At 52.1% G+C, this 22,718-nt stretch overlaps 1 protein-coding gene across 1 annotated transcript in view; it reads right to left on the bottom strand.

Annotated features, from left to right (window-relative positions):
- Window positions 1-22,718, bottom strand: part of LOC147105449 (G protein-coupled receptor kinase 6-like) — a 134,478-nt gene that overhangs the window by 51,906 nt on the left and 59,854 nt on the right. Inside the window, exon 6 of the mRNA XM_086010905.1 lies at window positions 16,362-16,389. Coding sequence (XP_085867031.1) covers window positions 16,362-16,389 — 28 coding nt within the window. The remainder of the gene's footprint in view (window positions 1-16,361; window positions 16,390-22,718) is intronic.

Here is a 22,718-nt window from a genome sequence, read left to right as displayed (position 1 = left end):
TCGAGTACCTGGGGATGAACCCGACATACCGGTATCATCTCCCTCAGAACCAGTAACAGTGGAACCCGATGAACTTCCCAATGAAAAGGGGTCAGAATCGCCTCTGCACCAAGAACAAGAACCTCAGGAAAGGCACGATCCCGAAAGGGTCAGGAAGCCGCCCCAAAGACTGAACCTATAAATGGACTGTTGTTGTTTAATGTACATGTTAAAGTGTTAATTGTTATTTGAATATTAGGGGTACTACTAATCTAAAAGGGGAGTACTTGTAGTGTATGTGCCTTTAAGACAGAGCTACTTTTACAGCTCCTGTATACTGTCGTACTGTCAGTGACCACACCTGTATATTAGCCTTGCGCATGCCTCTGTACCCCCAGTCTTGAGACTACCCTCCTTCAGTAAATACCTGTTTATTGTTAAGTTACAGCATCCGTGTGGTTATTGAAAAATAGCATACTCTTAGAATCACGGATCTAACAGGGAGAGATAGAAAGGGGGAGAGAGCGGGGGAGAGGGAGAGAGAGAGGGGAGAGAGAGAGAGAAAGGGGGGAGAGAAAGGGGAAATGGAGAGGGAATCGGGGGAGAGGGAGAAAGGGGGGCGAGAGAGAAAGGGGGAGAGGGAAAGGGGGGAGAGAAAGAGAAAGAGGAGAGGGAATGGGGGAGAGAGAGAAAGGGGGAGAGAGAGAGAAAGGGGGTAGAGAGAGAAAGGGGGAGAGAGAAAGGGGGGAGAGAAAGAGAAAGGGGGAGAGAAAATGGGGGGAGAGAGAGAAAGGGGGGAGACAGAGAGAAAGGGAGTAGAGAGAGAGAAAAGGGTGAGAGAGAGAGAAATCGGTGAGAGAGAGAAAGGGGGGAGAGAGAAAGGGGGGAGAGAGAGAAAGGGGGAGAGAGTGAAAGGGGGAGAGAGAAAGAATGGGGAGAGAGAGAAAGGGGGGAGAGAGAGAGAAAGGGGGAAGGGAGAGAAAGGGGGAGAGAGAAAGGGGTGACAGAGGGTGGGGGGAGAGAGAGAGAAAGGGGAGAGAGAAAGGGGAGAGAGAGATAAAGGGGAGAGAGAAAGGGGTGACAGAGGGTGGGGGGAGAGAGAGAGAAATGTGGAGAGAGATTGGGGGGAGAGAGAGAAAGGGGGGAGAGAGAGAGAAAGGGGGTAGAGAGAAAGAGGGTAGAGAGAGAGAAAGGGGGTAGAAAGGGGGTAGAGAGAGAGAAAGGGGGGAGAGGGGGAGAGAGAGAGAAAGGGGGAGAGAGAGAGAAAGGGGGGAGAGGGGGAGAGAGAGAGAAAGGGGGGGAGAGAGAGAGAGAAAGTGGCATGGGAGAAGGAAAGGGGGGAGAGAGAGAAAGGGGGTGAGAGAGAAAGGGAGAGAGAGAGAGAGAGAAAGGGGGAAGGGAGAGAAAGGTGGCGAGAGAAAGAGGAGAGAGAGACAGGGTAAGAGAGAGATAAAGGGGGAGAGAGAAAGGGGGGAGAGAGAGAGAAAGGGGGAGAGGGGGAGAGAGAGAGACGGGGGTGAGAGAAAGGGAGAGAGAGAGAGGAAGGGGGAGAGAGAGAAAGGGGGAGAGAGAGAGAGAAAGGGGGAGCGAGGGGGAGAGAGAGAGACAGGGGGAGAGAGAAAGGGGGAGAGAGAGAGAAAGGGGGTGATATACCTATCAATTCATCCAATGAAAAGCGACAAGTTAAGACAGTAACTATAGGTTTTTATTGGCTAAATAACAGAGCCCACCCTCGTGGGTGATCGGATCCAACAAGGAGGAATACCAGCCAGTCGACCACCTTTATACCTGGGCAAGTAGGTGGAGCCATGGGCGGAGTCAGCAGTGGTCAGCCCAGGTATAACAGCGTGACAAGAGGCGACCTCGTGTAGTGATACAACAGTGTAAACAGTGATAACCATAGTGTAACGATATAACAATGATAACCATAGTGTAACGATAGTGAACGATAAAAGTGGTTTACCACATTCACCCCTTGTTTAGATTTGAGTCCGGCGGGGTGAAGTGTACTACCAGTTCGGGTATGTCAGTCTGTCCGGAGGCCTCGTAAGCCTTTCCGATCGTCGCAGCAGCGGCGGCGGTGATGCAGTATCCGATGTTAATGCTGGTGTCTGCGTGGTCGGCGAAGGCTCGTGGGGTTCTGGCATGCCGTCTACCTGGGCTGGATTTGGGGGGGTGGTGGGGGGTAACGGTGGTGTCTCAGGGGTGCCCGAGGGTGCAAGGTCTTGTAAGGAGACTGTGTCCTCCCGCCCGTCTGGGTATGCCACATAGGCGTACTGGGGGTTGGCGTGCAGGAGGTCCACCCTCTCGACCAGGGGGTCCATTTTATGGGCCCTCGCGTGCTTTCACAGCAAGACGGGCCCCGGAGAGGTCAGCCAAGTTGGTAGCGTGGTTCCCGTAGTCGACTTCCTGGGGAAAACAAACATTCGTTCATGGGGGGTGGCGTTAATGGCAGTGCAAAGTAGTGACCGGATGGAATGCAGCGCCGCCTGGAGGACCTCCTGCCAGCGAGAGGTTGGGAGGCCCTTGGACTTTAAGGCTAAGAGAACGGCCTTCCAGACAGTCGCGTTCTCTCTTTCCACCTGGCCGTTCCCTCGGGGGTTGTAGCTGGTGGTCCTGCTTGCAGCAATACCTCTCGCTAGTAGGAACTGGCGAAGTTCCTCGCTCATGAAGGAGGAGCCCCGGTCGCTATGTATATAGTTCGGGAACCCGAACACGGCGAAGAGGTCGTTCAGGCATTTGATGACCGTGGTACTGGTCATGTCTGGGCAGGGGAAGGCAAAGGGGAAATGGGAGTATTCGTCAATGATGTTGAGGAAGTACACATTACGGTCAGAGGACGGGAGGGGCCCCTTAAAATCGATGCTCAAGCGCTCGAAGGGGCGGGTGGCCTTGATCAGGCTTGCTCTGTCCGGCCTAAAGAAATGCGGTTTGCATTCGGCACAGGTTTGGCAGTTCCTGGTCATGGTCCTGACCTCCTCGATGGAGTAGGGCAGGTTGCGGGCCTTAATGAAGTGGTAAAGTCTGGTGACTCCAGGGTGGCAGAGGCCGTTGTGGAGGGTCTGCAGTCTATCAATTTGCGCGTTGGCGCATGTACTTCGTGATAGAGCATCTGGGGGTTCGTTCAGTTTACCAGGCCGGTACAAGATCTCATAATCATAGGTGGAGAGCTCGATTCTCCACCTCAAGATCTTGTCGTTCTTGATTTTGCCCCTCAGCTTGTTATTAAACATAAAAGCGACCGAACGCTGGTCGGTGAGGAGGGTAAATCGTTTGCCTGCCAGGTAATGCCTCCAGCGTCGTACAGCCTCCACGATCGCCTGGGCCTCCTTCTCGACCGAGGAGTGTCGGATGTCAGGGCCCTGGAGGGTCCTTGAGAAGAAGGCCACCGGTCTCCCCTCCTGGTTAAGGGTTGCGGCTAGGGCGAAGTCGGATGCATCGCTCTCCACTTGGAAAGGGATAGACTCATCCACCGCGTGCATTGTGGCCTTAGCAATGTCTCCCTTAATGAGGGAGAAGGCTGCGCACGCTTCTGCCGTCAGGGGGAAGGAGGCGGACTTCATGAGGGGTCTGGCTTTGTCCGCATAATTCGGCACCCATTGGGCATAGTAGGCGAAGAGCCCCAGGGTCCTCTTCAGCGCCTTTGGACAGTGGGGGAGGGGAAGCTCCATGAGGGGGCGCATTCTTTCGGGGTCGGGGTCGATGACTCCATTCTCTACTACGCAGCCGAAGATGGCAAGGCGCGAGGTGTTAAACACACATTTCTCCTTATTGTAGGTGAGGTTCAGCCGTTGGGCCGTACGGAGGAATCTCTCCAGATTAACATCATGGTCCTGCCGGTCGCGGCCGCAGATGGTGACATTATCTAGATAGGGGAACGTGGCTTGCAGCCCGTTCTGGTCAACCATCCGGTCCATCTCCCTTTGGAAGACCGAAACCCCGTTGGTGACGCCGAAGGGAACCCTAAGGAAGTGGTAGAGGCGGCCATTCGCCTCGAAGGCGGTATACTGGCGGTCCTCAGGGCGGATAGGGAGTTGGTGGTAGGCCGACTTAAGGTCGATGGTAGAGAATACCCGGTACTGTGCAATCTGATTGACCATATCAGATATGCAGGGAAGGGGGTATGCGTCCAGCTGGGTGTACCGGTTTATGGTTTGGCTGTAGTCGATGACCAGGCGGTGTTTATCGCCGGTCTTAACGACTACGACCTGGGCACGCCAGGGGCTGGTGCTCCTCTCGATGATGCCCTCCTTCAGGAGTCGCTGCACCTCGGAGCTAATAAAAGCTCTGTCCCCGGTGCTGTACCGCCTGCTCTTGGTAGCGACGGGTTTACAGTCGCGGGTGAGGTTGGCGGACAGGGAGGGGGGCGGAACCCTGAGGGTGGATAGGCCGCATGTGGTACGCGGTGGGCGGTTTAAAGGCTGTTGGTTGTCGACTGTGAGTGGGGGGAGGGATCCACCGTATGCCAAAGTGACACTTTGAAGGTGGGATTGGAAATCCAGCCCTAGTAGGATGGCAGCGCAGAGTTGGGGCAGGACGAGAAGTTTAAAATTTTTATACTCCGTGCCCCTAACCGACAGGGTCACAACACAGTATCCGCTGATGTCTGTTGAATGGGACCTCGGCGCCATCGAGATCCGGTTGCGCGTTGGCTGGACAGTGAGGGAGTAGTGGCTCACCGTGTCTGGATGGATGAAACTCTCCATGCTTCCGCTGTCGAACAGGCAGGTCGTGGCGTGGCCGTTTACTTTGATGTCCATCATGGACTTGGACAGGTGATGCGGGCGAGCTTGGTCCAGTGTGACGGAGGCTAGTGTATGGCTGAGCGAGCTGCTGTAGTCTGCGGGTGAGGCTGCGGTCGGGTCTGGAGACAAGGTGGCGGTCGAGTGTGGTGGACAAAATGGCGGTGCCCACGACGTTGCATAAAATGGTGGAGAAGATGGCCGCCCCCACAACTCACATGAGGCACTGCCGGTGTCGGTGGCCTTGATCAACGAAGCCGCCCCACGACTCACACGAGGGGATACTGGCATCTGTGGCCTTGATGAAAGATGGCCGCCCCCACAACTCGCATGAGGCACTGCTGGCGTCTGTGGCTTTCCCCCTGCAGGCCTTCGCGAAGTGGCCTTTCTTGTGGCAGTCGGAGCAGGTCGCGTTTCTTGCAGGGCAGCGCGCCCTCGGGTGTTTCGCCTGGCCACAGAAAAAGCAGCCGGCGGCCCGATCGCGGGGCTCCGATGTCGCAGCCGGTACCGGGGGTGGCGGTCCCGATTGGGTCCGGGACGCCGACGCTGAGGTAGGTCCCAGAGGCGGCGGTGCGAGGGGTATTGCGGTCGGGGTCGGGCCCGAGTCCCAGGGTTGCGCAGCACAGTACCTGGAATACGCCTCGAGGTCCCGATGGGCCACTTCCAGAGAGCGAGCGAGGGCTGCAGCTGTGTTCAGGTCGAGGTCCTTTGATTCGAGCAGTCTTTGCCGTGAGTAGTCGGACCGAAGGCCTTTCACGAAGGCATCGCGGATATTCTCTTCAGTATTTTCTGCAGCCGTTACAGCTTTAAAGTCACAGTCCCTGCCGAGTGTTTGTAGCGCCCGTAAAAATTCATCTACAGACTCTCCTGGCCGTTGTGGGCGGGATCTTAGGAGATGTCTGGCATACATAGAATTTACCGGGCTCCGGTACTGCTCTTTCAGCAGGTTGAGGGCGGCATCGTATGTAGTAAGGTCCTGGATGAGTGCAAATACTTTACGCTCACTTGGGCGGTCAGAACTCTTAGTTTGGATCTCTGAGGCACGCCGGATTCTCCCAGGTAGGATTCGAAACAGCTCAGCCAGTGTTTGAAGTCGAGGGCTGAGTTTGCTGCCTGTGGGTTTAGATCCAGGTACGGCGGTCGGAGGGCTCGCAGCCAGGCCGGCTGCTGTGGCTGTTGTAGCTGGGCGTCTGACTGGTCGTTTGGCTGCTCCGTTAAAGACATTTCAAAATTTAGCCAATAAAATTGATATACCTATCAATACATCCAATGAAAAGCGACGAGTTAAGACAGTAACTATAGGTTTTTATTGGCTAAATAACAGAGCCCACCCTCGTGGGTGATCGGATCCAACAAGGAGGAATACCAGCCAGTCGACCACCTTTATACCTGGGCAAGTAGGTGGAGCCATGGGCGGAGTCAGCAGTGGTCAGCCCAGGTATAACAGCGTGACAAGAGGCGACCTCGTGTAGTGATACAACAGTGTAAACAGTGATAACCATAGTGTAACGATATAACAGTGATAACCATAGTGTAACGATAGTGAACGATAAAAGTGGTTTACCACATTCACCCCTTGTTTAGATTTGAGTCCGGCGGGGTGAAGTGTACTACCAGTTCGGGTATGTCAGTCTGTCCGGAGGCCTCGTAAGCCTTTCCGATCGTCGCAGCAGCGGCGGCGGTGATGCAGTATCCGATGTTAATGTTGGTGTCTGCGTGGTCGGCGAAGGCTCGTGGGGTTCCGGCATGCCGTCTACCTGGGCTGGATTTGGGGAGGTGGTGGGGGGTAACGGTGGTGTCTCAGGGGTGCCCGAGGGTGCAAGGTCTTGTAAGGAGACTGTGTCCTCCCGCCCGTCTGGGTATGCCACATAGGCGTACTGGGGGTTGGCGTGCAGGAGGTCCACCCTCTCGACCAGGGGGTCCGTTTTATGGGCCCTCGCGTGCTTTCGCAACAAGACGGGCCCCGGAGAGGTCAGCCAAGTTGGTAGCGTGGTTCCCGTAGTCGACTTCCTGGGGAAAACAAACATTCGTTCATGGGGGGTGGCGTTAATGGCAGTGCAAAGCAGTGACCGGATGGAATGCAGCGCTGCCGGGAGGACTTCCTGCCAGCGAGAGGTTGGGAGGCCCTTGGACTTTAAGGCTAAGAGAACGGCCTTCCAGACAGTCGCGTTCTCTCTTTCCACCTGGCCGTTCCCTCGGGGGTTGTAGCTGGTGGTCCTGCTTGCAGCAATACCTCTCGCTAGTAGGAACTGGCGAAGTTCCTCGCTCATGAAGGAGGAGCCCCGGTCGCTATGTATATAGTTCGGGAACCCGAACACGGCGAAGAGGTCGTTCAGGCATTTGATGACCGTGGTACTGGTCATGTCTGGGCAGGGGAAGGCAAAGGGGAAACGGGAGTATTCGTCAATGATGTTGAGGAAGTACACATTACGGTCAGAGGACGGGAGGGGCCCCTTAAAATCGATGCTCAAGCGCTCGAAGGGGCGGGTGGCCTTGATCAGGCTTGCTCTGTCCGGCCTAAAGAAATGCGGTTTGCATTCGGCACAGGTTTGGCAGTTCCTGGTCATGGTCCTGACCTCCTCGATGGAGTAGGGCAGGTTGCGGGCCTTAATGAAGTGGTAAAGTCTGGTGACTCCGGGGTGGCAGAGGCCGTTGTGGAGGGTCTGCAGTCTATCAATTTGCGCGTTGGCGCATGTACTTCGTGATAGAGCATCTGGGGGTTCGTTCAGTTTACCAGGCCGGTACAAGGTCTCATAATCATAGGTGGAGAGCTCGATTCTCCACCTCAAGATCTTGTCGTTCTTGATTTTGCCCCTCAGCTTGTTATTAAACATAAAAGCGACCGAACGCTGGTCGGTGAGGAGGGTAAATCGTTTGCCTGCCAGGTAATGCCTCCAGCGTCGTACAGCCTCCACGATCGCCTGGGCCTCCTTCTCGACCGAGGAGTGTCGGATCTCAGGGCCCTGGAGGGTCCTTGAGAAGAAGGCCACCGGTCTCCCCTCCTGGTTAAGGGTTGCGGCTAGGGCGAAGTCGGATGCATCGCTCTCCACTTGGAAAGGGATAGACTCATCCACCGCGTGCATTGTGGCCTTAGCAATGTCTCCCTTAATGAGGGAGAAGGCTGCGCACGCTTCTGCCGTCAGGGGGAAGGAGGCGGACTTCATGAGGGGTCTGGCTTTGTCCGCATAATTCGGCACCCATTGGGCATAGTAGGCGAAGAGCCCCAGGGTCCTCTTCAGCGCCTTTGGACAGTGGGGGAGGGGAAGCTCCATGAGGGGGCGCATTCTTTCGGGGTCGGGGCCGATGACTCCGTTCTCTACTACGCAGCCGAAGATGGCAAGGCGTGAGGTGTTAAACACACAATTCTCCTTATTGTAGGTGAGGTTCAGCCGTTGGGCCGTACGGAGGAATCTCTCCAGATTAACATCATGGTCCTGCCGGTCGCGGCCGCAGATGGTGACGTTATCTAGATAGGGGAACGTGGCTTGCAGCCCGTTCTGGTCAACCATCCGGTCCATCTCCCTTTGGAAGACCGAAACCCCGTTGGTGACGCCGAAGGGAACCCTAAGGAAGTGGTAGAGGCGGCCATTCGCCTCGAAGGCGGTATACTGGCGGTCCTCAGGGCGGATAGGGAGTTGGTGGTAGGCCGACTTAAGGTCGATGGTAGAGAATACTCGGTACTGTGCAATCTGATTGACCATATCAGATATGCGGGGAAGGGGGTATGCGTCCAGCTGGGTGTACCGGTTTATGGTTTGGCTGTAGTCGATGACCAGGCGGTGTTTATCGCCGGTCTTAACGACTACGACCTGGGCACGCCAGGGGCTGGTGCTCCTCTCGATGATGCCCTCCTTCAGGAGTCGCTGCACCTCGGAGCTAATAAAAGCTCTGTCCCCGGTGCTGTACCGCCTGCTCTTGGTAGCGACGGGTTTACAGTCGCGGGTGAGGTTGGTGAACAGGGAGGGGGGCGGAACCCTGAGGGTGGATAGGCCGCATGTGGTACGCGGTGGGCGGTTTAAAGGCTGTTGGTTGTCGACTGTGAGTGGGGGGAGGGGTCCACCGTATGCCAAAGTGACACTTTGAAGGTGGGATTGGAAATCCAGCCCTAGTAGGATGGCAGCGCAGAGTTGGGGCAGGACGAGAAGTTTAAAATTTTTATACTCCGTGCCCCTAACCGACAGGGTCACAACACAGTATCCGCTGATGTCTGTGGAATGGGACCTCGGCGCCATCGAGATCCGGTTGCGCGTTGGCTGGACAGTGAGGGAGTAGTGGCTCACCGTGTCTGGATGGATGAAACTCTCCGTGCTTCCGCTGTCGAACAGGCAGGTTGTGGCGTGGCCGTTTACTTTGATGTCCATCATGGACTTGGACAGGTGATGCGGGCGAGCTTGGTCCAGTGTGACAGAGGCTAGTGTATGGCTGAGCGAGCTGCTGTAGTCTGCGGGTGAGGCTGCGGTCGGGTCTGGAGACAAGGTGGCGGTCGAGTGTGGTGGACAAAATGGCGGTGCCCACGACGTTGCATAAAATGGTGGAGAAGATGGCCGCCCCCACAACTCACATGAGGCACTGCCGGTGTCGGTGGCCTTGATCAACGATGGCCGCCCCACGACTCACACGAGGGGATACTGGCATCTGTGGCCTTGATGAAAGATGGCCGCCCCCACAACTCGCATGAGGCACTGCTGGCGTCTGTGGCTTTCCCCCTGCAGGCCTTCGCGAAGTGGCCTTTCTTGTGGCAGTCGGAGCAGGTCGCGTTTCTTGCAGGGCAGCGCGCCCTCGGGTGTTTCGCCTGGCCACAGAAAAAGCAGCCAGCGGCCCGATCGCGGGGCTCCGATGTCGCAGCCGGTACCGGGGGTGGCGGTCCCGATTGGGTCCGGGACGCCGACGCTGAGGTAGGTCCCAGAGGCGGCGGTGCGAGGGGTATTGCGGTCGGGGTCGGGCCCGAGTCCCAGGGTTGCGCAGCACAGTACCTGGAATACGCCTCGAGGTCCCGATGGGCCACTTCCAGAGAGCGAGCGAGGGCTGCAGCTGTGTTCAGGTCGAGGTCCTTTGATTTGAGCAGTCTTTGCCGTGAGTAGTCGGACCGAAGGCCTTTCACGAAGGCATCGCGGATATTCTCTTCAGTATTTTCTGCAGCCGTTACAGCTTTAAAGTCACAGTCCCTGCCGAGTGTTTGTAGCGCCCGTAAAAATTCATCTACAGACTCTCCTGGCCGTTGTGGGCGGGATCTTAGGAGATGTCTAGCATACATAGAATTTACCGGGCTCCGGTACTGCTCTTTCAGCAGGTTGAGGGCGGCATCGTATGTAGTAAGGTCCTGGATGAGTGCAAATACTTTACGCTCACTTGGGCGGTCAGAACTCTTAGTTTGGATCTCTGAGGCACGCCGGATTCTCCCAGGTAGGATTCGAAACAGCTCAGCCAGTGTTTGAAGTCGAGGGCTGAGTTTGCTGCCTGTGGGTTTAGATCCAGGTACGGCGGTCGGAGGGCTCGCAGCCAGGCCGGCTGCTGTGGCTGTTGTAGCTGGGCGTCTGACTGGTCGTTTGGCTGCTCCGTTAAAGACATTTCAAAATTTAGCCAATAAAATTGATATACCTATCAATTCATCCAATGAAAAGCGACGAGTTAAGACAGTAACTATAGGTTTTTATTGGCCAAATAACAGAGCCCACCCTCGTGGGTGATCGGATCCAACAAGGAGGAATACCAGCCAGTCGACCACCTTTATACCTGGGCAAGTAGGTGGAGCCATGGGCGGAGTCAGCAGTGGTCAGCCCAGGTATAACAGCGTGACAAGAGGCGACCTCGTGTAGTGATACAACAGTGTAAACAGTGAGAGACCTATATGCAATAAAAAGAAAATTCTACAACATCCAAATCCCAATCAAAATCTGGCTCAAAATATTTGACAGCATAATCCTGCCCATTGCACTGTATGGTAGTGAAGTATGGGGCCTGCTAAATCACCAAAGCTACACTAAATGGGAAAAACACACAATAGAAGCCCTACATGCAGAATTCTGCCGAAGCATCCTTCGCATCCAAAGAAAAACGCCAACAAATGCATGCAGAGCCGAACTAGGCAGGTACCCACTGATAATAAACATCCAAAAACGAGCACTAAACTTCCTAAATCACCTCAAATCTAGCTCCCCAGACACCCTTCATTTCAAAGCCTTTCAGACCCAAGAGCTAAACCCAGAAAAGAGTCCCCTGAGTCAGCTGCTACTGAAACTAAGTACTCAGCCGGACCCTGACCAGCCCCAGACCAACACAGCCGTCCAAACACCAATCCGAGTGAACCAAATCATTAAACAATGCAAAGAAACCTACCTGGAACATTGGAACAAAATAACCGAAAGCCAAAGCAGATTAGAATGTTACCGGGCCCTAAAAAGAGAATATAAACTGGCAGACTACCTCACGACCATCAGAGACACAAAACAGAGACAGACCCTCACCAGGTACAGACTAAGCGACCACCAACTGGAAATTGAAAAAGGCAGATACAAGAAATCCTGGCAGCCTAGAGAGAATAGAATATGCGATCAATGTCTGGCCGGCGAGGTTGAAACAGAAATGCATTTCCTCCTAAAATGCGAAAAATTCAACACATCAAGAAACATATTATTCAACAAGCTAAGCCAAACAACCCCAGATTTCAAGGAATTGGATGACCTGTCAAAATTGAGATTAGTCCTGGGAGAAGGAGACAGACCATACCTTGGGGCCAAATATGTAACAACATGTCACAACCTGAGGACTGTTTAAAATTAAGACTGTTTAAAATTATTATTGAACGTACCAAATGAAGTACAAAGACTGTTTAAAATTAATATTGTTTAAAAGTAATATTGTATGTACCCAACAAATGTCAAATCGATTGACACCTACAGAATGTTGGAAAACTGTACCTTTTTGCTATGTAAGCTTTGGCAATATGGTTCTCTGTAAACTTTCATGCCAATAAAGCATTTGAATTGGAATTGGAATTGGAATTGGATAACCATAGTGTAACGATATAACAGTGATAACCATAGTGTAACGATAGTGAATGATAAAAGTGGTTTACCACAGGGGGAGAGAGGGAGAAAGGGGGAAGAGGGAGAGAGAAAGGGGGAGAGAGAGAAAGGGGGGAGAGAAAGAAAGGGGGAGGGAGAGAGAAAGGGGGAGGGAGAGAGAAAGGGGGAGAGAGAGAGAAAGGGGGAGAGAGAGAGAAAGGGGGAAGGGAGAGAGAGAAAGGGGGAGAGAGAGAAAGGGGGAGAGAGAGAGAATGGGGAAGAGAGAGAAAGGGGGGAGAGAGAGAGAAAGGGGGAAGGGGGAGAGAGAAAGGGGGAGAGAGAAAGAGAGTGAGAGAAAGGGGGAGAGGGGGAGAGAGAGAGACAGGGGGTGAGAGAAAGGGGGGAGAGAGAGAGAAAGGGGGGAGAGAGAGAGAAAGGGGGAAGGGAGAAGGAAAGGGGGGAGAGAGAGGAAGGGGGACAGAGAAGGGGTAGAGAGAAAGAAAGGGGGGGAGAGGGGGAGAGAGGGAGAACGGGAGAGAGAGAGAGAAAGGGGGTAGAGAGAGAGAAAGGGGGAGAGAGAAGGAAAGGGGGAGAGAGAGGGAGAGGGGAGATGGAGAGAGAAAGGAGAGAGAGAGAGAGAGAGAGAAAGGGGGAGAGAGAAATTTGGAGAGAGAATGGGGAGAGAGAAAGGGAGAGAGAAGGGGAGAGAGAGAAAGGGGGAGAGAGAAAGGGGGTAGAGAGAGAGAAAGGGGGAGAGAGAAAGAAAGGGGGAGAGAGAGAAAGGGGGAGAGAGAAAGGGTGAGAGAGAAATGGGGTAGAGAGAGAGAAAGGGGGAAGGGAGAAGGAAAGGGGGGAGAGAGATGAAGGGGGACAGAGAAGGGGGTAGAGAGAAAGAAAGGGGGGGAGAGAGAAAGGGGGGACGGGGGAGAGAGAGAGACGGGGAGAGAGAAAGGGGAGAGAAAGGGGGAGAGAGGGGGGAGAGAGAAAGGGGGGAAGAGAAAGGGGGAGAGAGAGGGGGAGAGAGAAAGGGGGTAGAGAGAGAGAAAGGGGAGAGAGAAGGAAAGGGAGAGAGAGAGGGAGAGGGGAGATGGAGAGAGAAAGGAGAGAGAGAGAGAGACAGGGGGAGAGAGAGAGAAAGGGGGAGAGAGAGAGAAAGGGGGGAGAGGGGGAGAGAGAGAGAAATGGGGGAGAGAGAGAAAGGGGGAAGGGAGAAGGAAAGGGGGGAGAGAGAGAAAGGGGAGAGGGAAAGGGGGTGAGAGAGAAAGGGGGAAGGGAGAGAGAGAAAGGCGGAGAGAGAAAGAGGAGAGAGACAGGGTAAGAGAGAGAGAAAGGGGGAGAGAGAGAGAAAGGGGGGAGAGGGGGAGAAAGGGGGATGTTAAGTCTGTGAGTTGTTCAAGTAATTAATACTCAGACTTAATCAGTAACAATAAAACAGGTCTTTACTGGTTGGAGGTAGGGACTACACTGAATACAAGATTACTGCACAGTGCTTATATACCGGTGTGTTCACCCCCGGTATTACGTCTACAGCAGCCTGAGAAAGTAGTACATCTCTTAAGGTGGAACAGGCTTAAGCTCTCTTAAGGTGGAACAGGTTACATACACAACAGGGGAGAGAGAGAGAAAGGAGGGAGATGGGGAGAGAGAGAGAAAGGGGGGAGAGAGAGAGAGAAAGGGGGAAGGGAGAAGGAAAGGGGGGAGAGAGAGAAAGGGGGAGAGAGAAAGGGGGTGTGAGAGAAAGGGAGAGTGCGAGAGAGAAAGGGGGAAGGGAGAGAGAGAAAGGCGGAGAGAGAAAGAGCAGAGAGAGACAGGGTAAGAGAGAGAGCTGGGGGAGAGAGAAAGGGGGAGAGAGAAAGGGGGAGAGGGTGAGAGAGAGAGACAGGGGGTGAGAGAAAGGGAGAGAGAGAGAGAGAAAGGGGGGAGAGAGAGAAAGGGGGAGAGAGGGGGAGAGAGAGAGAGACAGGGAGAGAGAGAAAGGGGGAGAGAGAGAGAAAGAGGGAGAGAGGGAGAAAGGGGTAAGAGGGAGAGAGAAAGGGGAGAGAGAAAGGGGAGAGACAGAGAAAGATAGGGGGAGAGATAGAAAGGGGGAGAGAGAGAAATGTGGAGCGAGAATGGGAGAGAGAGAGAAAGAGGGGGAGAGAGAGAGAGAGAAAGGGGGAAGGGAGAATCAAAGGGGGGAGAGAGAGAAAGGGGAGAGAGAAAGGGGGTGAGAGAGAAAGGGAGAGAGAGAGAGAGAAAGGGGGAAGGGAGAGAGGGAAAGGCGGAGAGAGAAAGAGACAGGGTAAGAGAGAAAGGGGTGAGAGAAAGGGGGGAGAGAGAGAGAAAGGGGGAGAGAGGAGAGAGAGAGCCAGGGGGTGAGAGAAAGGGAGAGAAAGGGGGGAGAGAGAGAAAGGGGGAGAGAGAGAGAGAAGGGGAGAGAGAGAGACAGGGGGAGCGAGAAAGGGGGATAGAGGGAGAAAGGGGGAAGAGAGAGAGAGAAAGGGGGAGAGAGAGAGAGAAGGGGAGAGAGAGAGACAGGGGGAGCGAGAAAGGGGGAGAGAGGGAGAAAGGGGGAAGAGAGAGAGAGAAAGGGGGAGAGAGAGAGAGCAAAGGGGAGAGAGAGAAAGGGGAGAACAAAAGGGGAGAGACAGAGAAAGAAAGGGGGAGAGATAGAAAGGGGGAGAGCGAGAAATGTGGAGAGAGAATGGGGGCGAGAGAGATAGGGGGGCGAGAGAGAAAGAGGGAGAGAGAAAGGGGGGAGAGAACGAGAAAGGGGAGAAAGAGAAAGGGGGAGAGAGAATGGGGGAGAGAGAGAAAGTGGGGCGAGAGAATGGGGATAAAGAGAGAAAGGGGCAGAGAGAGAGAAAGGGTGGAGAGAAAGAGAAAGGGGGAGAGAGAATGGGGGAGAGAGAGAAAGGAGGGAGAGAAAGAGAAAGGGGGAGAGAGAATGGGGGGAGAGAGAGAAAGGAGGGAGAGAAAGAGAAAGGGGGAGAGAGAATGGGGAGAGAGAGAAAGTGGGGAGAGAGAAAGGGGGGAGAGAGAGAAAGGGGGAGAGAGAAAGGGGGGGAGAAAGAGAAAGGGGGAGAGAGAATGGGGGGAGAGAGAGAAAGGGGGAGAGAAAGAGAAAGGGGGAGAGAGAATGATGGGAGAGAGAGAAAGTGGGGAGAGAGAAAGGGGGGAGAGAGAGAAAGGGGGAGAGAGAAAGGGGGGAGAGAAAGAGAAAGGGGGGGAGAGAATGGGGGAGAGAGAGAAAGGGGGAGAGAAAGAGAAAGGGGAGAGAGAATGGGGGGAGAGAGAGAAAGGGGGAGAGAGAGAAAGGAGGAAGAGAAAGGGAAAGGGGGAGAGAGAATGGGGGGAGAGAGAGAAAGGAGGGAGAGAAAGAGAAAGGGGGAGAGAGGATGGGGGAGAGAGAGAAAGGAGGGAGAGAAAGAGAAAGGGGGAGAGAGAATGGGGGGAGAGAGAGAAAGTGGGGAGAGAGAAAGGGGGGAGAGAAAGGGAGAGAGAGAAAGGAGGGAGAGAAAGAGAAAGGGGGAGAGAGAATGGGGGGAGAGAGAGAAAGTGGGGAGAGAGAAAGGGGGGAGAGAAAGGGGGAGAGAGAAAGGGGGGAGGGAAAGAGAAAGGGGGAGAGAGAATGGGGGGAGAGAGAGAAACGGGGAGAGAAAGGGGAGAGAGAATGGGGGAGAGAGAGAAAGGGGGGAGAGAGAAAGGGGGGAGAGAGAGAAAGGGGGAGAGAGAGAGAAAGTGGGGAGAGCGAGAGAGGGGGGTAGAGAGAGAGAAAAGGGTGAGAGAGAGAGAAATCAGAGAGAGAGAGAAAGGGGGAGAGAGAAAGGGGGGAGCGAGAGAAAGGGGGGTGAGAAAGAGAAAGGGGGAGAGAGAAAGTGGGGAGAGAGAAAGGGGGAGAGAGAGAAAGGGGGGAGAGAGAAAGGGGGGAGAGAGAAAGGGGGGAGAGAAAGGGGGAGAGAGAGAGGTCCCAAACCCCCCTCCTGTCACACAGCCTACCCCAGCAACTCAGTCAAAAACCAGCCCTCAGTTGATTCCTGCCCAGACTACTGCTACCCAGTCTGAAAAGCCAGCCCCTCAGGCGGTCCTGCTGACCGACTCCAATGGGAAGTTTTTGGACCCCCAGAGGATGTTCCCAGGTCAGCAAGTCCTGAAAAAACGGTGCAGCACCACAGGCCAGGCAATGAAGATCCTGAACAAAGAAACCCTTGGAAGCCCAAAATGGCTTGTGATCCACACAGGCACAAACGACCTGCACACCCTACATGAAGGCACTGCTAGAGCAGTGAGCAGGATGGCGGAGAAGGCCAGCAAGGAATTCCCCGATGCGCGGATTGTGATCTCCACTCTACTGCCCAGAGAGGACACCCTAGCCTATGTAATCCACAACATCAACAGGGAGATCGACATGGGATGTGCTGCCCTCCCCAACGTCCACCTGGCCCACCACCCAAACATCAACACAGGGGACCTCTATGACGGATTACATCTACTCAAACAGCGGGTGTGGATCTTCGCAAAAAACCTCATAAACACTGCCAAAGGACGCACCCCTCCCACCCCCTCTACCATTGGGAGCCCTAACCCAAACAGGACCACCACTGTCCCCCACCCCCCTATACAAAACCAGCAACAGAACCGTGCTATTGTACCTGACCCCAGACCCCCCTTTAGACCACAGGCAACTGTAAACCAAGAACTGAGAAAGATCATGACGATGATAAGCACCCTGATGGAAAACAGGACAGGAATGTACTAAATTATTATTATTGTTATATTACTATTATTAGGTAGCAGTATGTGCATGCCTTATGGAATTTATACTAAATTGTCATTTAGCATTGTACATCTATAGAAACTACTGTTTTCACACCCATCCCACAAAATAGGTCCATTTTGCTTTGTTTTTTGAACTATATAGATGCGTTCTTTCCACATAAGCTGCTGGAATATCCAGGGTCTCCGCTCCTCAACTTTTGGGCTGAAGAGTACAGACCCTGAATTCCTAAAATCTATAAAAGACATTGATATAATTGTGTTAACAGAAACATGGTGTCAAAAGGACGTGCCCACCCACTGTCCTCCAATGTACCATGAAATCATTGTGCCCTCAGTAAAGAACACTAAGATACGCAAGGGCAGAACCTCCGGGGGAATCTTGGTGTGGTATAAAGGAGAATTGGACAAACACATCTCACCGGTAAAACAGGGGAAATCACATGTATGGCTAAAATTAGATAAAAATATAGGAATAGCTAAAAAAGATGTCTACTTATGTGCGATCTACATACCTCCAATAGAATCGCCATATTTTGAAGAGGAGTTATTTGAAACTCTCCACATGGAAATCAGCCATTTCCAGGCCCAAGGAAAGGTGCTACTATGTGGGGACCTAAATGCAAGGACCGGATGTGAACCTGACTTCATAGACCCACAGGGCAACAACCATGTGTTTGGCCAGACCCCTTTATATGTCACACCAGCCATCACAAATCGGAACAACCTTGACTGTGAAATAAATAAAAGCGGCAGGGAGGTAGTGCAACTCTGCCGAGCCTTAGGCCTGTACATAGTTAATGGTAGGTTCAGAGGGGACTCCTTAGGGAGACTCACATATTCCTCAACTCTTGGGTCTAGTGTGGTGGATTATACAATCACTGACATGGACCCCTGCGATATCAACGCATTCACTGTCAGGCAGCAATCCCCCCTCTCAGACCATAACCAAATAAATGTGTACCTTAAACTTTCTGCCCAAACTACAGACGCAAAAAAGGAACCCAGTAAGCTCCATAAACTAAACCAGACATACAGATGGGCCCCAGACAGTGGAGATAAATTCATCACAGCACTAAATTCACCTGATCTCACAAGTAAAATATCAAAATTTAAAGAAAATCTATATGAGATCACCAGAGATGGTGTAAACATGGCCATAGATGATATTAATATGATCTTCCATGAGGCAGCTGTAAAAGCCGACCTTGTGAAACAGAAGAGGAAACGTTACAAAAGACAAAAAAATGAGAAATGGTTTGATCACGAATGCAAAAATGCCAGAAAAGACCTGAGAAAAATATCAAACCAAAAGCATCGCCAACCAAACAACCCAGACCTGCGTATTAGATACAATGAGACCCTCAAAAGATATAAACACACCATTAGGAACAAAACACAAAATTATACCCACAAAAGACTTGAAGAAATTGAAAACTCCATTAATCAAAATCAATTCTGGGATATGTGGAATAACCTGAGTACAACACAATTACAAGCATTACCAATCCAAGATGGTGACATCTGGAGAACACATTTTGAAAACCTCTACAAAGACATCCCAGTAAACGAAACAAACTCAAGTCAACATCATGTCACAGAAAAACTCCACACATTAGAAGCAACAATTAAAGACAACCAAAACCCCCTGGACTCCCCAATCACTAGGAAAGAACTGGCCACAAAAACAAAATCTCTCCACCTAAAGAAAGCCTGTGGTCCAGGCAACATCAAAAATGAAATGCTCAAGTTCAGCACTATGGAGATGCAGTGTGCTGTACTCAAGTTATTCATTCAACATCATATTACGTTCAGGCTGTTTTCCCGATATCTGGTGCCAAGGACCCATCTCTCCCATATATAAAAGTGGAAACAAATCAGACCCAAATAACTACCGTGGCATCTGTGTCAACAGTTGTCTAGGGAAGTTATTCTGCAGTATTCTAAATAGTAGATTACTGGATTTTCTTAACAAACATAATATCCTTAGAAAAAATCAAATAGGCTTTCTTCCAAATCACCGCACCACCGACCATATCTATACCCTTCACGCTCTCATTGAAAAACATATACACCAAACAAAATATGGGAAAATATTCGCTTGTTTCATTGACTTCAAGAAAGCTTTTGACTCTATTTGGCACGAAGGGCTCTATTACAAACTTCTTCAGTGTGGAATAGGGGGCAAAGTCTATGACCTTATTAAATCGATGTATCTGAAAAATAAATGCGGGGTCAAAATTGGAGACAAATGCACTGGTTTCTTCACCCAGAGAAGAGGTGTCCGGCAGGGTTGCAATTTGAGCCCGACCCTGTTCAACATATACATAAATGAGTTAGCAGACATGCTGGAGCAAAGCGAGTCACCGGGTCTCTGTCTCCTGGATGGGGAAGTGAAATCCCTGTTCTATGCGGACGACCTGGTTCTGCTGTCTCCCACAGAACAGGGATTACAGCAAAATTTAGACCTACTCGACAAATACTGCCAAAATTGGGCCCTCATCTAAAGAAAACCAACATCATGATTTTTCAAAAAAGGCCCAGATGTCAGGAAAACAAATACCAGTTTACTCTCAGTGATACCATCATAGGACACACTATGAGCTACACTTACCTTGGTCTAACCATTACAGCATCAGGGAGCTTCAGCATAGCAGTGAATGCACTAAAAGAAAAAGCCCGAAGAGCCCTATATGCAATAAAAAGAAAACTCTACAACATCCAAATTCCAATCAAAATCTGGCTCAAAATATTTGATAGTATAATCCTGCCCATTGCGCTGTATGGTAGTGAAGTATGGGGCCCACTCAATCACCATAGCTACACTAAATGGGAAAAACACACAATAGAAGCCCTACATGCAGAATTTTGCCGAAGCATTCTTCGCACCCAAAGGAAAACACCAACAAATGCATGTAGAGCCGAACTAGGCAGATGTCCACTGATAATAAACATCCAAAAACGAGCACTAAACTTTCTAAATCACCTCAAATCTAGTTCCCCAGACACCCTTCATTTTAAAGCCCTCCAGACCCAAGAGCTGAACCCAGAAATGAGTCCCCTGAGTCAGTTGTTACTGAAACTAAGTACTCCTACCCAGCCGGACCCTGACCAGTCCCAGGCCAACACTGCTCTCCAAACACCAATCCGAGTGAACCAAATCATTAAACAATGCAAAGAAACCTACCTGGAACATTGGAACAAAATAACCAAAAGCCAAAGCAGATTAGAATGCTACCGGGCCCTAAAAAGAGAATATAAACTGGCAGACTATCTCTCGACCATCAGAGACACAAAACAGAGACAGACCCTCACCAGATACAGACTAAGCGACCACCAACTGGCAATTGAAAAAGGAAGATACAAGAAATCCTGGCAACCTAAAGAAAATAGAATATGTGATCACTGTCTGGCCGGCGAGGTTGAGACAGAGGTGCACTTCCTCCTAAAATGCGAAAAATTCAACAAAACAAGAAACATATATTTTGACAAGCTCAGCCTTACAACCCCAGATTTCAAAGAATTGGATGACCTGTCAAAATTAAGAATAGTCCTGGGGGAAGGAGACAGACCATATCTTGGTGCCCAATATGTAACAACATGTCACAACCTGAGGAACAGTGAGTGACTAACGAGCACACCCATAGCATATATACTCTAAAAAATGTTTAAATCAATACCGAATGTACCCAACGACTGTTTAATTTAATACTGAATGTACCCAACGAGGGTCAACGACTGTTTAAATTAATACTGTCTGTACCCAACGAAGGTCAAAATTGTTTGACACCTACAGAATGTTGGAAACCTGTACTTTTTGTTATGTAAGCTTTGGCAATATGGTTCCCTGTAAACTTTCATGCAAATAAAGCATTTGAATTTGAATTTGAATTTGAGAAAGGGGGGAGAGAAAGAGAAAGGGGGTAGAGAGAGAGAAAAGGGTGAGAGAGAGAGAAATCGGAGAGAGAGAGAAAGGGGGAGAGAGAGAGAAAGGGGGAGAGAGAGAGAAAGGGGAGAGAGAGAGAAAGGGGGAGAGAGAGAGAAAGGGGGAGAGAGAGAGAAAGGGGGAGAGAGAGAAAGGGGGAGAGAAAGAAAGGGGGAGAGAAAGAAAGGGGGAGAGAAAGAGAAAGGGGGAGAGAGAGAGAAAGGGGGAAGGGAGAGAGAGAAAGGGGGGAGAGAGAGAAAGGGGGAGAGACAGAGAATGGGGAAGAGAGAGAAAGGGGGGAGAGAGAGAAAGGGGGGAGAGAGAGAGAAAGGGGGGAGAGAGAGAGAAAGAGGAGAGAGAGAGAAAGGGGGGAGAGGGGGAGAGAGAGAGGCAGGGGGTGAGAGAAAGGGGGGAGAGAGAAAGAGGAGAGAGAGAGAAAGGGGGGAGAGGGGGAGAGAGAGACAGGGGGTGAGGGAAAGGGGGGAGAGAGAGAGAAAGGGGGGAGAGAGAGAGAAAGGGGGAAGGAAGAAGGAAAGGGGGGAGAGAGAGGAAGGGGGACAGAGAAAGGGGGTAGAGAGAAAGAAAGGGGGGGAGAAAGGGGGGACAGGGAGAGAGAGAGAGATGGGGAGAAAGGGGAGAGAGAGAAAGGGGGAGAGGGGGAGAGAGAAAGGGGGGAAGAGAGAGAAAGGGGGAGAGAGAGGGGGAGAGAGAAAGGGGGGAAGAGAGAGAAAGGGGGAGAGAGAGAGAAAGGGTGGAGAGAGAGAAGGGGGTAGGGAGAGAGAAAGGGGGAGAGAGAGGAAAGGGGGAGAGAGGGAGAAGGGGGAAGAGGGGAGAGAGAGAAAGGGGAGAGAGAAGGGAGAGAGAAAGGGGAGAGAGAGAGAAGGGGAGAGATAGAAAGGGGAGAGAGAAAGTGGAGAGAGAATGGGGAGAGAGAGAAAGGGGGGAGAGAGAGAGAAAGGGGGAGGGAGAAGGAATGGGGGAGAGTGAATGGGGGAGAGAGGAAGGGGGGAGAGAGGGGGAGAGAAAGGGGGAGAGTGAGTTAGGGGGTGAGGGGAGTGAGTGTGTAAGGGGGTGAGTAGGGAGAGTGAGAAGGGGGTGAGTGTTTGGGGGGTTGAGGGGGTGTTGAGGGTATGGGGTGTGGGTAGGGGGTGTGAGTGATTTGGGGGTGAGTGTGATTGGGGTTGGTGGTGTGGGGGTGTGTGTGGTTGGGGTATGTGTTTGGGGGGGTTGTGTTGTTTGGGGGGTGTGTGTTTGGGGGTATGGTAGTGTGTGTGTTGGGTGTTGGGGTGTGTGTTGTTTGGGGGTGTGTGTTGGGTTGGTGTGTTTGGGGAGTAGTGGGGTTGTGTTTGGGGGGTTGTGTGTGTGTTGGGGGGTTGTGTTTGGGGTGTGTGTTGTTGGGGGTGGTGTGTGTTTGGGGGGTGTGTGTTGTTTGGTGTGGGTTTTGGGGTTGGGGGTGTGTGTTGGGGTGTGTGTGAGTAGGGGGGTGTGTGTTTGGTTGTTTGGGGGTGGATGTGTTTTGGGTGTGTTTGGGGTGTGTGTGTTTGGTGTGTGTGTTGGTGTGTTGTTTGGGTTGTGTTTGTTTGGGGGGTGTTGTGGGTTTTGGTTGTTGGGGGGTGTGGTTGTTTGGGGTGGTTGGTGTTGTGTTGGTGGTGTTGGTGTGTTTGGGTGTTGTTTGGGGGGTTGTGTTGTTAGGGGTGGTTGTTTGGTGTGTGGTTTGGGGTTGTGTGGTTGGGGGTGTGTTGTTTGGGGGTGTGTGTGTTTGTGTTTGGTTGGGGGTGTGTTGTGTTTTGGGGGTGTGTGTGTTTGGGGTGTGTGTGTTGGGGGTTGTGTTGGTGGGTTGGTTGGGGGTTGTGTGAGTTTGGGTGTGTGTTTGGGTGTGTGTTTTGGGGGTGTGTGTTTGGTGGTTTGGTTTGGTTTTGTTTGTTGGTGTTTGGGGGTTTGTGTTTGGTTGTGTTTGGGAGTGTTGGGTTGTTTTGGTGGTTTGTTTGTTTGGTTTTGGGGGTGTTTGGTTGTGTTGGGGTTGTTTGGGGTTTGGTGTGGGGGTGGTAATTTTGGGGGAGAGAGAGATTAGGGATGATTAGTGGTTGGGTGGAGTGAGAGTATGGGGAGGAGTATTGGGAGAGTGAGGGAGAGGGGGAGAGAAGAGAAAGGGGGAGAGAGAGAAAGGGGAGGAGAGAAGAGGGGAGAGAGAGAGAAAGGGGAGAGAGAGAAAAGGGGAGAGGGAGAGAGAAAGGGGGAGAGAGAGAAATGGGGGAGAGAGAGAAAGAGGGGAGAGGAGAGAGAATAGGGGGAGAGAGAGAGAAAGGGGGAGAG

This window comes from Somniosus microcephalus, chromosome 17 (assembly GCF_052327205.1).
Source record: "Somniosus microcephalus isolate GS21.2 chromosome 17, FLI_Smic_1.0, whole genome shotgun sequence".
Taxonomy (NCBI): domain Eukaryota; kingdom Metazoa; phylum Chordata; class Chondrichthyes; order Squaliformes; family Somniosidae; genus Somniosus; species Somniosus microcephalus.
Note: the sequence above shows the minus strand (reverse complement) of the source record. Positions and strands in the feature narration are given on the sequence as shown.